At 38.9% G+C, this 15807-nt stretch overlaps 1 protein-coding gene across 11 annotated transcripts in view; it reads left to right on the forward strand.

The window, feature by feature from the left end:
- The window catches only part of ESF1 (ESF1 nucleolar pre-rRNA processing protein), a 69528-nt gene that overhangs the window by 20442 nt on the left and 33279 nt on the right, over positions 1-15807 (forward strand). For 10 of the 11 annotated variants that reach the window (XR_012158324.2, XR_013635623.1, XR_012158325.2 and 7 more), the window contains exon 10: positions 11592-11753. The exons of the other annotated variant lie outside the window; for it this stretch is intronic. Coding sequence is in view for 6 of the 10 variants with exons in the window: in XM_073339569.2 (XP_073195670.1) it covers positions 11592-11753 (162 nt within the window). In the remaining 4 variants the exon portion in view is untranslated. The remainder of the gene's footprint in view (positions 1-11591; positions 11754-15807) is intronic. 11 annotated transcript variants of the gene reach the window in all.

Raw genomic sequence — 15807 nt, forward strand, 5'->3', positions numbered from 1 at the left:
TTTTGTAAGAAGTCTGCCAGCTGATAGCTGGTTACATTTCAGAAAAAGCATAAGCTTCCTATATTGTATTGTAAAAGATGTTTTCTCTGAAGTCCAGTGGTAGAAAGAACATTGTGGTTATGAAGCTAAACGATGAGGGTTCTAGTCTCTGGTTTTTTATGGTTTTCCTCTGTGGTTTCGAGGCCAACTAGCTGCAGTTTTTGTCCTTTTTTGTGACTCTCCATTAGGTATAAACACACTCCACCGTCACCCCACAACCCTAATCCTGGCTGATGTGGAGGGGAGGCCCTGCGCTGGACCAAATCTGTGTGTGTGGTGGTGCAACCAGGCATGCAGGGTCGCAGCGCCACTCAGGTTTGGCCTGGCTGTCCCCGACCCCCCTCGTATGATGATGGGAGAGCCAGGTGAAAGCTGAGCAGTGCTCTGACCTCTTGCACCAGGTCTCAGTGCCCTGAGTGGGGAGCCAGGCCCAGCACCCTGGAACAGGAGCCACCGCTGCAGGCTGAATACATGGTGGGCTTGCTCTCCTCTTCTCTCCCGCCCCACCCTCCCAGCCCCCTCCACGCCTCCCTTCCACAGCAGGGTGGGAGAAGTGTACCTTTGCTTAGGTGGGTTTATCAGGCCCTGGATGTGACAATCCATCTAGGACCTTCCCAGGACCAAATGGTGGTGTGGCAGTTGCTCAGCAGCAACTTTCTCTCTAATATTGGTAGTTTTAACTTATAAGTGTTTAAATTTATGCCCTTTAAAAGTTTGCACTGGAAAAGTATTTTTTATGATTACTTTCAGAACAGTTGAGGATTTCTTTGGCAAGCTTAAAACCTATTTTTTTAAACATCCATAACTTGGAGATGATTAAATTTTTGAAATGATATTCATATATCAAACTCTTTCATTTGTGGGGATTTTTTAAAAAAAGTTTGACTGTAAACTTGAAACAGTATATACTTACTTTGACTAGAGCATAGGATAGCAATGTGAAGACAACTAGAAAAATCTGCTTATCATTTGGTACAGTGACTTGTGCTTTAAAGTCTGTATGGCCTAATTTGTGCTTTATAAAGTCTGTGCAAGGCAAGGAGATGCTGAGGAAAAGCTCCACAAGGTAGTGCAAGATAAGGAAGAATAGAAATTGGGGATTTCAAGTTCTAAAGCTCTGTAGCTCGTGGGGTGGTGAGAATCATGCAAAGCTTGTGAACTCCGCAGATTAATAACATATGTCTAGGGAACCAGGTGTCTTGTGGAGTTTGAACTTCTGGGTTTCAATCAGAGATGCAAGAGAGGAAGGTAGGGACCCTGTCTTATTCCTAAAATGTCTACTGGCCTTGCATTCTTTAAATAAGGAAATTAATAGACGAACTTTATTTAAATCAAGATTGCTATTGTGTGTTTATAATAAACTTTGCAGTTAATCTTTCAAAACAAGCAATTCCCTTCTGCAAGACTGAGCATTTGCACGTGTGGAAATGGACAGTTCAGTGTACATATGCATATTCAAGCATACACAGATGACATCTCTAAAATAAATATAAATGTAGAAAATATCATTGTGTATTCATGAAACAACCGCCTCCACCCCTGAAAAACTGTCTAATATCCATTTAACAGGCATATTGTAATAAGTTGCTTCTCATAATAACCATAATACCAGTATTACATTATACAGACTTGCTGTCTGCTTCTCCTCTCTATGGTGAACAGTTTAATTATTAGCCTGATTTGAATGTTTTTTGGGGTTGTGTGTTTTGTTTTTTGTTTTTGTTTTGGTTTTTTGCAACCCTCAGCCTCTGACTATAGTTAAGTGAATGAAGATAGATGTGTGGTCTGTGTTTGGAAAGTGAGGTCTTTAACTTGGAGTAGGAATATGGCTAGGGTGGTTAGCAGGACAGATTGTTTTTTGACTTTGGAATGGTGGATGGGTGGGAGAAAGATGTTTGTCTCCTGGTCACAGCTAGGTGATTAACTTGGGGAGGGTGTATTCTCTGCTCTTTATATAGAGGATAAGGGGGAAGATGTGGGAATTTCTGGCTAATAGATGGTGAAGTAGAGGATGGTCTGAGAGCTACATGCTGTGGATGAGTAGTGATTTAAAAGTTTGTAGTCCATACTTCATTTATATCTATAGCACATGTAAGAGGGTTTCTGGTAGCATGGTGGGAATCAGTGTGCAGAGCTAAGGCTGTTTTTTGGAATCACATTTTTGGATAGAAAAAATAGTTTTTCCTGAATACTGAAAGGTCCACACATATTTTCCTTAATGAGTTTTTTATATTTTAAATACACTAAATCCATAACTAAATATGACCCAAAACTATTCAAATTTGTAACTTTAATTCTTTTTAGTGTCAGTTATCTTCCCATAAAGTTTAAATCACCAGCAGAGAATTTGATTGCTGCAGTTATTGTTAGGCAGGAAAGATCTTTACCAAGATCTGTACTATTTCTAGTCCGTCTGATTATGAGAGTATTTCTCTCAAGTGTCCAGTGAATTCACTAGCCTCATTGCAGTCTGTTCAATCCTCACTAAAGGAAAAGAGATGTTATTGTTAGTTGCTGTTTGTTCTGATATTTTTAAAAAGGAGCAGGATGTACAGTGTCTTTCAGTTCTTTCAAGAACCTAGCCTTCTAACTGTACAATTCTGGATGTACTTTCCCTCTTCAAAATCTTTTAGAGAGTATTATCTTGTATTACCAGCTCAACAGAACATTAAGGGGTATTTTTAGTATATTTGCCAAGTTAATGAAAAGGAAGAGCTGTGATTATATGTTTTGGGTTTTTGTTACTAGGCACTCCTTTTATTAAGGGAACATTAGTGACATAATGTAGTGATACTGTCTTTCAACCAGTTTTCAGTTCTCTCAACTTTCTTTGGAGTGCAAGGAGAACGCAATATAACTTTAGTAAATCCTCTGGTATATATTAGTCAACATGTTGTCATTTATAGATTCCTAAATTCCCTAATTTGCTCTCCCTCCATATGAACTTTATGTAACCTTACCACCACTGTCATAAAGTAAATTGGAAGGAATATAAAATGTTGTGAAGCTTTGGTCAGTTTTTTCAAATAGTTTTAAAAACTGATCTGGGACACTTGCAGTGTATTAAAGGAAGCTAATAATCAGAGATGAGTTATAGGAACATACAGGAGATCTTTCCATCTTGTTTCAAGGAATTGCTCCAGTTCTTTTACTCAGAGCCTAGGGAATTCATCTGGCAGCAGCCTCTGCTTGGTAATATCGTGCCAAGAATAATGCCCATTTGGTCCTCATTTTACTTACGAATGAATTTTAAAACACATTGCTACGAGCTGTTTTTAAATACTTTGTCTATAGAAACTTTACTCAGGTTTCTCAGAGCAGTAGGGGAAGGGCAAGTTAGTTATTTAACAAATAGTCTAATTTTTCTTAACTCTTGAAAGATTCCAGGTGTGCAGGGAGAGGTAGTGCATATGGTGGGGTAATGGTGGAAGTGGACCTTCACGGTGAGTGACCCAATATGTTAGAGTTTCAAAAAGTTCTGTTACTGGAGGGAGAAAAAAAAATTGAACTGTCATCACACTTGGCAGTAGTCTTTCAACATGGAAAGGTCTTGCTTCTAATTCTGTTTTTAACAATAAGCTTTTAACAGAAAAAAATACATTGCTATTTCTTTAACATGTTCCTGATGTTTTATTCATTGACTTGTTGGGTGGAATCCTGTCATGTATCTCATATTATTATTGAGGCACTAAGCACAAACAGAAAAAATGAACTTCAGCTGTTTGAATGGAAATGTAAAAGTGTGATAGGGTGGAAAGAATGTTAGGCACTTTTTTAATTTATATTTTTTAACTTATAAAAGTATTTTATTTATAAATAGTGTCTCTTTTACCCCATCCGAATCTGCTTTTATATGGAATTTTTAAAGTAAACAATGTCTGCCATGGCTGTTGGCATTGCTGTCATAAAACATTTGTGTAATGTCAAGCATTTCAGTGACCTTGTATGTTCTGGTTCATAGCACAAAATATCTTCACTATTTTGCTCCTGTATCTTTCTTTATTTGAGGTAATATGTTCCAGTCACTAATTCACTTTGTACTGTGAATTAAAATCTAGCGCTTAATTGCTATTTTGGGCAGGAACCACAGTGATCAGTTTGGCTATTTTTAAGGACGCTCCAAATTAGGCACACCATTACCTGGAGTTTTCTGAACTCAAAACTATGATAACTAGTCTTTGTTTTCCAGGTGGTTTCAAAACATAAATCAGTGGGGACACAGCTCCTCCATCTGATAAGTGATTGATAACCAAAACGCCTTGTTTTTATTGAGTCTAAAGCACACATCTGAAATACCCCAGATATAGTTACCCAAAGTCTGAGATGATATCAGTGGTCAGCAGCAGGTTTCTGGTGGCCAGCCTTCCTCCTTACTGCTTGGGAGTTGGATGTCAGTCTCTTAACTGTTTGAAATCTGTTTCCGAACTTCTCCAAATTACACATTCTAATTAATCTCTCTTATAGGTTGCTCAAAACAAAGCACATAACTCACAGTAAACTGTGGACTAACAATTTCCTTGGCATCAGCAAATAACTCATAATTCTACTTATCAGCAGAGCGACTCCCAGCAAAAAAACTACTCATGGTCCTAGACACGCAGGTCCAAGGTCAGCTATCGACACTCCCTCCCGTTTTCATGGATCTGTCATTTTATCTATCCTTATTCGCAACACTACAGCTGTTTTGTCTGCTTAGGCAAAGACCAAACTATTCTTGACTGCGTGGTGGTCTCGCTTTTAGTTAATGTGGCTGAGCATGCAAAATGGCTGCAATTATGTCAACTCCAGTTCTCTCGTAACAATGCAATTTGTGTAGTTAATTTCTTTGTTCTGTTGTTTTATAACACCTCACTAGAGATAAGAAAATATTCTCTCTTCTCCTCTCATCCTACTGCTTAATTCTTTCAAACAAATTACTAGACCAAAACAGACTACTGTAGAAAGGAGTTGTGATGAGCTTAATCCTATATTGTACCAGTCTCTGCATGGGTAGACTTCTGTGGAGAGCCCATTGACTGCAGCAGGGATCTGCATAGGGAGTGGCATATACTGCAGTATTCATGCCTAATATGATGGAGGCAGAGGATTTGTTTTGTGCTCTACCACCAATGGCTGATGTGTGCAAATATAGATGATGTTTATCAGTAGCACTGAAGAGTGAATGCAACTTTTTTAATCTACACATTTTAATTTTATTGATAATGATATTTAAAGATATACAATCCAGACAATTTCCTTTCTCTACCTATTTTCAGCTTGAAAATCCTTGTGAATCAATAAACTTTGTCTAGCCCTTTAAATTTGAGGGTAACTTTTTAAATTATATTTTTACTTTTAGAACTACTGAAGTTATAAATATGGTTTTATCATAAATTAAACTACAGTACACCCAACTTCTTATAAATGACCAGTTGCAAAAGAAAATCTAGTCACATTTGTATGCATTTACACTTGTTAGGTACAACTGGACAATGATCTACAACAAAATTGGATTAATGTGTAATTTAACAATGTATATTTCTGAACTGTATTAAACAGGAGGTTATTTAGGTTGGCTCCCTACCCCCATCTCCACTAGGGTTGCCCTAGTAGCTCCCAGGTGTACACAGTACGGTGTACTGTTGTTCCTGCTGCTTTGATGGTAGTAATGTGGGCTCACCTCTTTAGAATGTTCATGTTCAGTTATTTTGGCATGCTGCCAACATCTTCCAGAGGGAAAGCAAGTGATGGGAATTAATGACTTTAACAGTTTATAAATCAGCTGAACTTTTAATGGAATTACATGGGACGAAGGAATGGCACTTTTCTAACCTGAGTTTCCCTGTGAAATTGAAGAGGCTTGCTGCAAACAATAAAGGCATTAGAGCTTTGCAACAAAAAAAAAAAAAAAGTTTGCAGGAATCTTTATAATGAAAAGTGTTAGCCTAAATATAAGGTTCACTACTAATGCCTATAATAAGTTCAGACAAAAATCTATAGACTAAACTACTGGCATTTATTAGCTTTTAATCTAAATTCAGTACAAAATAAGGTGGAGCCAGTCCTTAAAAATGTTTTTCACTATTCCGTTGTAAGGAGGAATGTGAGCACTTGTATTTTGGAGTTTGTATTTTGGTGATTTACAAACCCTTCTTAACCCATCTTTTTTGTAAACGTATACCATGTATTTGGGCCTGAACCTCTTCTGGTAAGGCTTGCCTTAGTTCCTTGCATCTAATAATCTAAAATTGGTTCTCTTGTTCCCTCCAGAAGCTAATCATAATGCTACCTATTATGTTACTGTGCAATTAATATACTTTTTTTTTTTCTGAATTAAAGATATTTTAAATTACAAACAGGATCCATGAACCAAGGAGGCTTACTTTTGGGACATACGTGTCCATCTCTTGTTGTTCAAAATGGTCACTGAGTTCAGGAGAAATTTCATTTCAGTAGAGTTTCATGCAGAACAATGACAAGAAGACCTTTTATGTGTTATTTTTGGGACCCTACCAATTTCATGGCCATGAAAAACGCATCACGGACCATGAAATAAGCCCTTCCCTGTGAAATCCGATGCCCCCTTGTTCCTAGGAGTGCCTCAGCAAAGGGGGCTCCTAGCTCTGGCTGGGTAGGGGAGGGACAGGACTTGTCCATCTGCTACACAGCTGCTCTGGGCAAAGACTGGAGGAGACCAGACCCACCTCTGGGTGCCTGCCTCTGCTACAGGGAGCTCTCTGGGACTGGATAGCAGCCCCAGAGGTTCCTGCAGCTGGAAGAGACTTGTGGAGTTGTCTGATCTTCCCTGTGCTGCTGGGAGTGCCCCGGCAAAGGGAGCTCCTAGCTCCAGCTGGGGAGGGACAAGACTACACCCCAGAACTGTACTAACTTCCACTGGTCAGAAGCCTGACTGGTGTAAGATCATTTCTTAGTTCACCACTCTGACAAAAGGGTAATGGATGTGCAATAGCTCTTGTTAACCTGAGCTGAGATTCCCATAGCACTTCAACCAAAACCACACTGTTTTAGATAAAATATAAAACAGATTTATTAACTACAGACAGACAGATTTTAAATGATTATAAATAGCAGGCATAGAGATCTGAGTTCGGGGTGCTTAAGAAATAAAAATAAATGCACAGTTTAAATTCTAACTTTAACAGACTAAGCAAGATTTGAATCAGTTTCTAACACTAACAGATGTTATAGACAGCTTACAGTTCCTCAATACACAGACTGGACCCCTTCCAGCATTGGACCAATCTCTCTGGTTCCAAGTCTTTGCCTTCCAGACAGTCTTCCAGCTGTTGAGATGGAGTGGGCAGGGAGGGAGAGAGGCCAGCTGCTAGAAATATCCTTGCCCTGTTATGGGTTAGGCTGCCTCCATAGTGTACCTGCCTTCCCTGAGAAGTCTCTGGATTAGTGGATTCTTTTCTTGATGGGCCATTAACACCTCTCTGGCCCTCCTTTGTTGCAGCTGAAAGGCTGGCTGTGGGCCTCTCCCAACATGTTTCAGTAACACAAAAAGCAATACTCGTAACTTCACATGCAGTGGTAGTACATCCAATTCAGCAGGATATTAGTGTTCAATAGATCAAGACTTTAAAATGATACCTCAAAAGGCATACTTTGTACAAAACATATCATGTGACAGTCATGATGACAGTGGTGAATATGGAGGATCCAGGGTGCTACTTTGAGGTAGAGAGTGTCACAGGGGAGTGTGTGTGTGTGTGTCAGCATGTTGTCTCTTTAAGCAGAGCATTCACCAGCCTGAACGCTTCTTCAGCCAATAGCAATCACTCCTGAGCCAGAGGCCGATGCACAGGCAGATGTCTTCCTGTCCACCCACTGCAGGTCAGTGGAGAGCAGGTATACTGGCGGGGGAAGGGGGACACTCCAACATCAGCTTACACCACATCCCCAGCTCTGTGCAGGACAGCAGAACAGAAGGCTCCAGATCCACAGCAGCTTGTCTCTAAGTGGGGCTGCACTAGCTCACCCATGGAGCCCATCCTGCCTGCCCGCTGCTGCGGTCCTAGTGCGGGGAGAGAGCAGGATTCCACTTTAATGTTTTGATTCTGTGATTCCATCTGCATTCTTGATAAGGCAGATTTCCTAGGGGCCTAATTAAATTATTTCACTTTGGACACCAATCTAGTACCTGTGGGGGATGGGAAGTGAGGTTTAGTGCAGTGATGGCAAACATTTTATGCATTACATGCCAAGAAATTGTAAACATAGTATTTTCAACACATGACATCCCAGAGGGGAAGAGATAGCGGTCATGGGATTCCTGCTGTTGCATTTTGACAGTCAGCTATTCATTAAAGGCTTGTGTTTTCTTTACAGTGTTGTGTATGTTCTACCTATATAATTTGATAGTCAATTTCTGATGTTAGAGTTGGCAGTTAATTGTTGAAGATAGTTAACACAAGTTCGTTGAACTGAATGGTCATCAGCAAAGCTACAGCTAGTCTTTCATAGGAAAAAAAAGAATATGGCAGTGTTTTCCAAGCTCACAAAAACTGTTTTCAGGAGTTTTTCTTCAGTCCTTCCATGGTCAGTATTTGTCAGCTGAGAATTGAAGTCAACAAACTTTGTTTTTCAGATAGCATTCTCCTGGAATGCAGTGAGCTGCCTCTCAGTCTAGCCACTCAGGATCTGTGTAGTAGAGTTCCTAACAGTTTGTGTGGCGGTTTGAATTGTAACTTATTTTCTATCTGTCAGAACTTAAACCATCCTGCATAAATTTCCAGTGTCTTCTCAATTGTATCTGATTGGTAAATTTCTATGATGTTGCCGATGATATCCACAAAAGTTGCTGAGTTTTCCAGATGTTTTCTCAACAAAGGGAAGTATTTTAGCTTTCCGTCATCAATGTCTTGAATGTTTCCAGCTTCTTTTAATAAGTTTTGGTGTCAAATGTGATGTTTGCTGTCGCTCTGAATCTTGAAGTTTTATATTTGGCTCTTGGGCATATTGAGTGAGGCGAGCAAAAAGCATCGAGTCACTCTGCTATTGCCAGTTCAGGATAATCTTGTCCCTTTTGATCTAAGAATAAACTGACTTCTTCCAAACTTTCCATGATTCCAAGAATATGGCCTTAATTTAATCATCTGACACTGCTATAAATCAGCAATCCTGCATGTTGAGACTCTCTACATCTAAATGTTTAACTTGCTTAGTTAAGAGCTCTTAAAATGATAGAATTCACAATTAGAACCGCTGCTCTGGAAATATCTTTCTTTGTGACATTCCTGCCCATATCAATAGATGAATCAATTCCACACAGTGGCCAATCGTACAAAAGAATTTAAGTTGGTACTGTCATCTAAACAAAATCAGAATATATCTACAGTTTTTAGCAATTTTAGCAATTTTCAGTTGCTTACTTACTTTTCATTCATATGTTCGAACTTTGTCTTTAATTGTCTTTCTGTGCAAGGCATTCTTTATTTCACTTTTTGTCTAAAATCTTTGAACAAACTATTGGCACAAAAAACCAGTATCCTTAATCAAAATCAGAAAGTGGTTTATCATGCTGTGCAGTACAGCATGACCCTTGAAAACTACCAGCAAGACCATTTGAACTATGAACAAACTTCACACACGCATTCACCTGATTCTGGCCTCCCAGCAGCTTTTGTCAAATGTTCTTTTTGTTCTTCTCTAAGCTAATGAAGAGTCTTACAGAGTTTTTGAAAGTGATGTTGAACACTGAATGTTTTAGGAACTCTGCACCCTGAGCAAAGAAAACATAATTCTTTGCTATTTGAAGGTGGAAAATCATTTCCATTACCATGACCATTTAATTTTGCCGCCTTAGGTAACGTACTTTGAAAAAAAATCAACAAAATCAAAACCGTATCCAAACCAATGTCAAAATCTGAATTCTAAAAGTCTGCCTTCATCAGCTGAACCAAGTAGTGGAAGAGGACTGACTCATGAATGGTTCTCACAGAAATAGGCCTAGTGCTAAAAATCAGTAACTAATGCCATGGAAAATTTAAAGGCAATCTCTTTGACCATGAGGACACTTTCTTTCAGCGGAGTAGAGCTGTCCATTCTCCATGCCCCCAAGAAAGAATTTCCCTTTCCCCTGAAGTCAGGACTCCAGGCACGCTCGCACATGAATTTTTCTTGCTTCCTAAGGAGACACTCCTCTCCTGGCCCCTTTCCAGACCCATTAGCAGGGTCCCCAGAGATCAGTTTCTAGCTGCTGCGAGACAAAGCGGACAACAGCAGCCAAGTTAAGAGTCTGCTTTGTCTGCAGTCCTCCCAACCAGGGAACAACACTTCTTGGTGTGAACAGTAGAAGAGTAGAGCAACAGCATCAGTTTCACGATCTCTAGCCTTGAAGTAAAGAGCAGCTGCATCACTGTACTCAGTGTGTGAACCCTTCCTCTTGAATAGCAGGCAACAGTGATCCTGATCTGCATATATGGACAGTGCTACCCATCAGATTTGCCTCTGCAGGGAAGTGCAGCTTGAAGTAACTGCAGCATTTTAAAAAAGTTGTGGATGTCTAATATCTCACATAGGGTTTTACAAAAATCATAAATCGAATTGTAACTCTTTTGGTACACTCTGTGTGCAAAATAATCCCCCACTGTACCGTTACAGTACTTATGCCCATTCAGCAATCACAACTAACACTTCCTGCACAATACATTTCAGCATTCAGATGGCTGGAGTCTGCAAACTGAGATAGGGAAAAGCCTGCTGCTAAAAATCAGTAGCCAATGCCTGGCTAAGTAATGAGTACTACAGAGTACCAAAATGTATAGCACGGAGGAGTGTGACAAGGGAAGTGTGACAAATCACACAGTACCACATCTGACCTGCTGTATGTTGCATATAGGGAAAGGCTTACTTCAAACCTATGAAGGGAAGTAAAGTTCTAGAACTAATATATATATATATATATATATATAATTAGTTTCCTCCTCTTGCATATTTATTTGCATATGCACATGCCAGGAAAAATAGGTACGTTGCTTTTGGCTCCTTCACCTGTCAGTGTCTTGCAGTCAGTGATGTAGTGAATTGAGCAAAGACCTATACGTTACGAACTCCTGACTTCCAGTTCTGGCTCCCCTCTATAGGGGCATGTCATTTTAAAATTGAGGCGACAAACCAAAGTTAAGAAAGTAGGAATTAGTATTTATCTGCCTCACAGGAATATTGTGGTAATTGTTTAGTTAGTATTTATACTGCATTTACATTTTCAAAGTGCTTTACCAATACTAAGTATTGATTTTTAGTTAGTAATATGCTGTGATGGTTTCAGAAACTAGTGACCTACAGTAGGGGTGAAGAACTCTGCACCTATCATTAGTTCCTTCTGCTATCCAGTTTTCCCGTATCCTCTCCATTTTCTTATTTGATCTTTTAAAGTGAGGAATTGATTCATGGTGATGAGATGGATTGTCCCCACTGTTCTACCAGAAATCGTTTGCTTATCTTAGCTGTGTTGCCTTCAAATATTCATTCATAATATCCTGAGATTTTCCACAATAGTGTTTGCTTTAGTGTTTGTCTGTTTTTTTTGTTTTTTTTTTTTTTTTAAGGTGGTGATGTAGCCCTTGAAACAGAAGATGACAAACCCAAGAAAAGCCAGAAGGATGATGAAGAGCAAATTGCCAGATACAGAGAACTCTTGCAGAGTATCCAAGAAAAAGAGAAGAAACGGGAAGAAAATGATATGGAAATGGAGATTAAATGGGTTCCAGGTAAATTTATCTGGCACTTCAGCTGTTTCTTTTTTCTTTTCTCGCTTGGAAAAAATTGCAGTATTTTTACTGGCCAGCTTATTGAGGTGTAGCAATTGAAACTATGAACAGTGTTTTCTTATTTCTTAGCATTAAAAATCCAGATGGGTTATAGTGGGGGAAAATGGAAGTAAACAATGATTGAGCACAATTCCTCAGCTGTAGTGTTTTGTCTAGTTTGTGCCTCTTGCCAGTTTTTCTTAGGTGTTTGCTGTTTCATTCTTGTAGATTTTTCTCAAATAGTTTCTGTATGTCTTAGAATCATAACTTTTCCACCCATTTGAAAGTGAAAAATATGGTAAGACTAAAAAAATCTTGTTTGTCTCTAATAATTAATTAATCAGTGCTGATTTCATAACTTGAAACTGCCTGAAAGGTGAAAGAAATGCTCAGCCACAGTTCAGTTGGCCTGTTCAGACTGTTTCACCAAAATTGTGCATGTGTTTAGGTTTTTTTAGATTGCTCTAGTTGTGGTTCATTTTCTGTACCCAGTTATTCTATATTTGTTTACCTGCTTAAAATTAATTAATGTATTAAAAACAAATCCAGGAACACATGTTGGTGGGAGAATAAGGCCCACCAATAAGCTTTTTGTAATACTACAAAATATTAAATGCTTTCAGGCATGCAGTGAATTTAAATTGGCACACTAGTGTAAACAATTGAGTTTCTGTAGACATCTGTTTACTTGTTAATCTGCCTATGGTCTAATCCTTTTCTGCATAGCACTACTTCTTTGAAGTAGGAATTTCTGAAAAATGTTTTACTCGAATAGTGTAGCTGGCTTTTAAAATAAATGGTATATCTTTCAAAAAATTTATTTCTGCCAGTGTCCTTGGATCAGAGACGACAATTTTTGAATTTAATGGCATTTATCTGAAGGCGGATTCAGATAGTTTTGGAGGTGAGGGAGTTGTGCCATTTTTTCTGGAGGGATTTGCTCCAATAATTGCTATTAGAATCTTTATAAATTAGGGTAAAGTACTTGCCTTGAAGTGTGATATTGACAAAAATATCTGGAAATGCACTTTTATATATAAAGTTACTGACGTTAATGATACTATGAAAGAGGCATGTGACTGTACATGAAAACTGATCTGTATTACCTAAAATGTTGAAGGCGAACAAGTCATAAAGTGGAAAGAAGTTAATTCCTGCATGACTGAACCAGGGAAACAAGTTCTCATATGACTATTATATAACTAGAAGAAACCACACTTCAGTCTTAAAATACTGCCCCAAACATGTTGAGTAGAACTCTTTTATGTTTCTTAGAAGATCACTTCCCCTAATTACTGCTCTATCTCGAGGTGTCTTTAGATGCCATACCTTCCTAGAGGCAGCATTCTTTCTTGTCACTAGGTTAGAAAGCCGTTTGGAGAACAAGGTTCTTCAAGGTGGCACTTGCAGATTGTAGCACATGGAAAACTCTTCAAAGTCTATCGGGGTGGCCAAACTGTGGCACACAAAGCCACATGCAGCTCTTTTACCGTTAAAGTGCGTCTCAGAGAGCCCCCAGCCCCCCACCATTCTTCACCTGTCAGACTTGGGCGTGGGGAGCTCAGGACCTCTGCCTTGCAGCTGGGTGGTAGGGTAGAGGCTTCTGCGCAGTGAGGTGTTGGGGTAGGGGCTTCTGTGCAGTGGGGAGGGGGGCAGTCTTGGGGCTTCTGCTCTGCAGAGTGCATCTGCAAGGTCTCGGGGCTTCAGCAGGAGCGGCGCTTCAGCCCCGAGCCCTGTCAAGCGCCTTCTGCAGGGCTGAAGCCCCAAGCCCCCGGCAGATGTGCCCTGGCTCTCAAACTTCTGAAGATTGTTGTATGCGGCTCGGAGGGCCAGTAAGTTTGGCCACTCTTGGTCTATATCTAGTCTTAGAAAGAAATGACAAAATAAGCTATACGCTGACTTACTAGGTTTGTTTGTGCATATTTGGGAAACACATTAGCCATATTCAACATCAAGAAAAGTTTGAAATGTTGGGGTCTATATGACACCATGCCATAACATGTTGCTGCATAATTTATAGCAAATTATTTTAGAAATGTTTTAAATTGTACTTTTTTGTCTCTTCACCTGTAAAGCCAAGTGGCTGTTTCCATGAGTACAACTATGCAGGATTTGGAAAGGTAGTGGAAATTATAACTTAGAGTAATATAAAAGTTGTGAAATCCCCATCATTGAAGGTTTTTAAGATCAGGTTGGAGAAACGCTTGTCTGGATTTACTTGGTCTAGCCTTACTGCAGGGGGCTGGACTTGACCTTTTAAGGCTCCTTTCAGTTCTACATGTGTGATTCTAAGTCATATACATTTTAGAGACCTCAACATTATTTAAAATGACTTTTCTAGAAAGCATAATGTAATTTAAAGGTCTTGTATCTTATGTCCCATAAAAAAGCTTTATTGGAAAAGGTAGGCTCCTAGTTTTCAAATTGTGTCAAAACAACAATTTTTAGCCAATCTGGTTAGTAAAATATTAAACCTTAAAAGTTATTGGTCTAGGATAGAATATAACTATTCATGGCCTGCATCTCAAACCAATGTAATTTTGAGGGTGGTAAGAAATATTTTGACAGTTGGTAGTTTTAAGGAGAAAACGAATGCTGTTTAAGAAGCCAGTCAGAGGTTCGGAATGTAGGAAGCCTCACCTGTACTAGGACTACTATCAACAGTGCTTGATAAATGAATTTTATAATGTGGTTCAACTAAATAAAGATTTCTGTTTCAGTGCGGAAAGAAAAAACCCTACAGTAATGTTGCAAACTGACTGAGTGTACTATGAACCTGCCTTTAATCCCCCTTAAAAGTAACCTGGCTTTTCTATCCTCATGTAAATCTCTTAAAATTATACTTCCCACCCTAATCTGAGCAGTAGAGAGACACAAATTAAGGCAGAAATCATGAATTTATGGAAGATAAGGAAATTCAAGGTTTCCTTAAGCAACTAGAAGGGTAGTACAGGGATTTCATGAACCTGAAATGGAGGAGACAGCAGAATTGTCTTGTAAAACACTGAGATTTCTGGGACCGCAGGAGGATGGGTGTTGAAAGAAGCCTGAACCTCAAATGAAACTTTAAGTGGGAAAAGAGCAATAGCTTAAAGGGAGTTTGTAATATGAGAAGCTGCTAAAAAAAGGCGTTGTCGGTTTCTTAGACTTCTTGTTAGTGACTTTCCAGATCAGATTATTTTCTCATTTTGCAAGTAAAAGGCAATGTTACTATAAATCAGCGCTGCAAAACTCAACCTGACATTTAAAAACCAAGTTGTGTTTTCTGCATCATCACCAGTGCTAGACTTTGCAGGCCGGTTTCTGTTCTGCTTACACTTGTGCAGTCCCATTGAATATAAATGAAGATAGGACCTGACTGGCTAATAGTAAGTTAATTAATTGACAATGTGTGAGTCAGAGTAGAATCCATCTCCCTCTTCCATAGTTGTATTCGTATATAGGAGTACAAGCAGAAATAATAAATAGCAAAATTTATTTTTGTAACTCAGAGATTCAGATGTGAGTCTGAATACACTCTGGAATCACTTCTGGTTAATAAATGCAATCTCTATTGTATTGCTTTTTAGCCCATAATCTGAATTCATTGCCTGAGAAAAGTTTCTGACAGATAAAATAATAAATGCACAAGTAAGATCTTCTTTTGAAAGCATAAGTTGGTAACTACAGAAAATGTCCATGAATTTTCCTTGTGTTTGATATAATGTCAATTACTCTGACTTAAATTCTCCCTATATTTACCTTTAAAAATGTGCATCCCTACCTATAGTTAATTGAGATGAAGGGCTTAATGGCACATCTGAATCATCATGTTATAATTCCACTACCCACAGAGTGTCAGTATGTACATACATGTAGTTGTTTCATCATGAATGGCTTTTAATTCATTGGGGCATCAAGCATCCAAATGAGCTGAACATTTTTATGCATCAGTAACTATTATATCCTTTTCAAAAGGATTTTATATTGTTACGACCTTCAAACCCAGGAGTGTTAGAAACCACAATGGAAACTG

The sequence above is a fragment of the Lepidochelys kempii genome, chromosome 3 (genome assembly GCF_965140285.1).
Source record: "Lepidochelys kempii isolate rLepKem1 chromosome 3, rLepKem1.hap1, whole genome shotgun sequence".
Taxonomy (NCBI): domain Eukaryota; kingdom Metazoa; phylum Chordata; order Testudines; family Cheloniidae; genus Lepidochelys; species Lepidochelys kempii.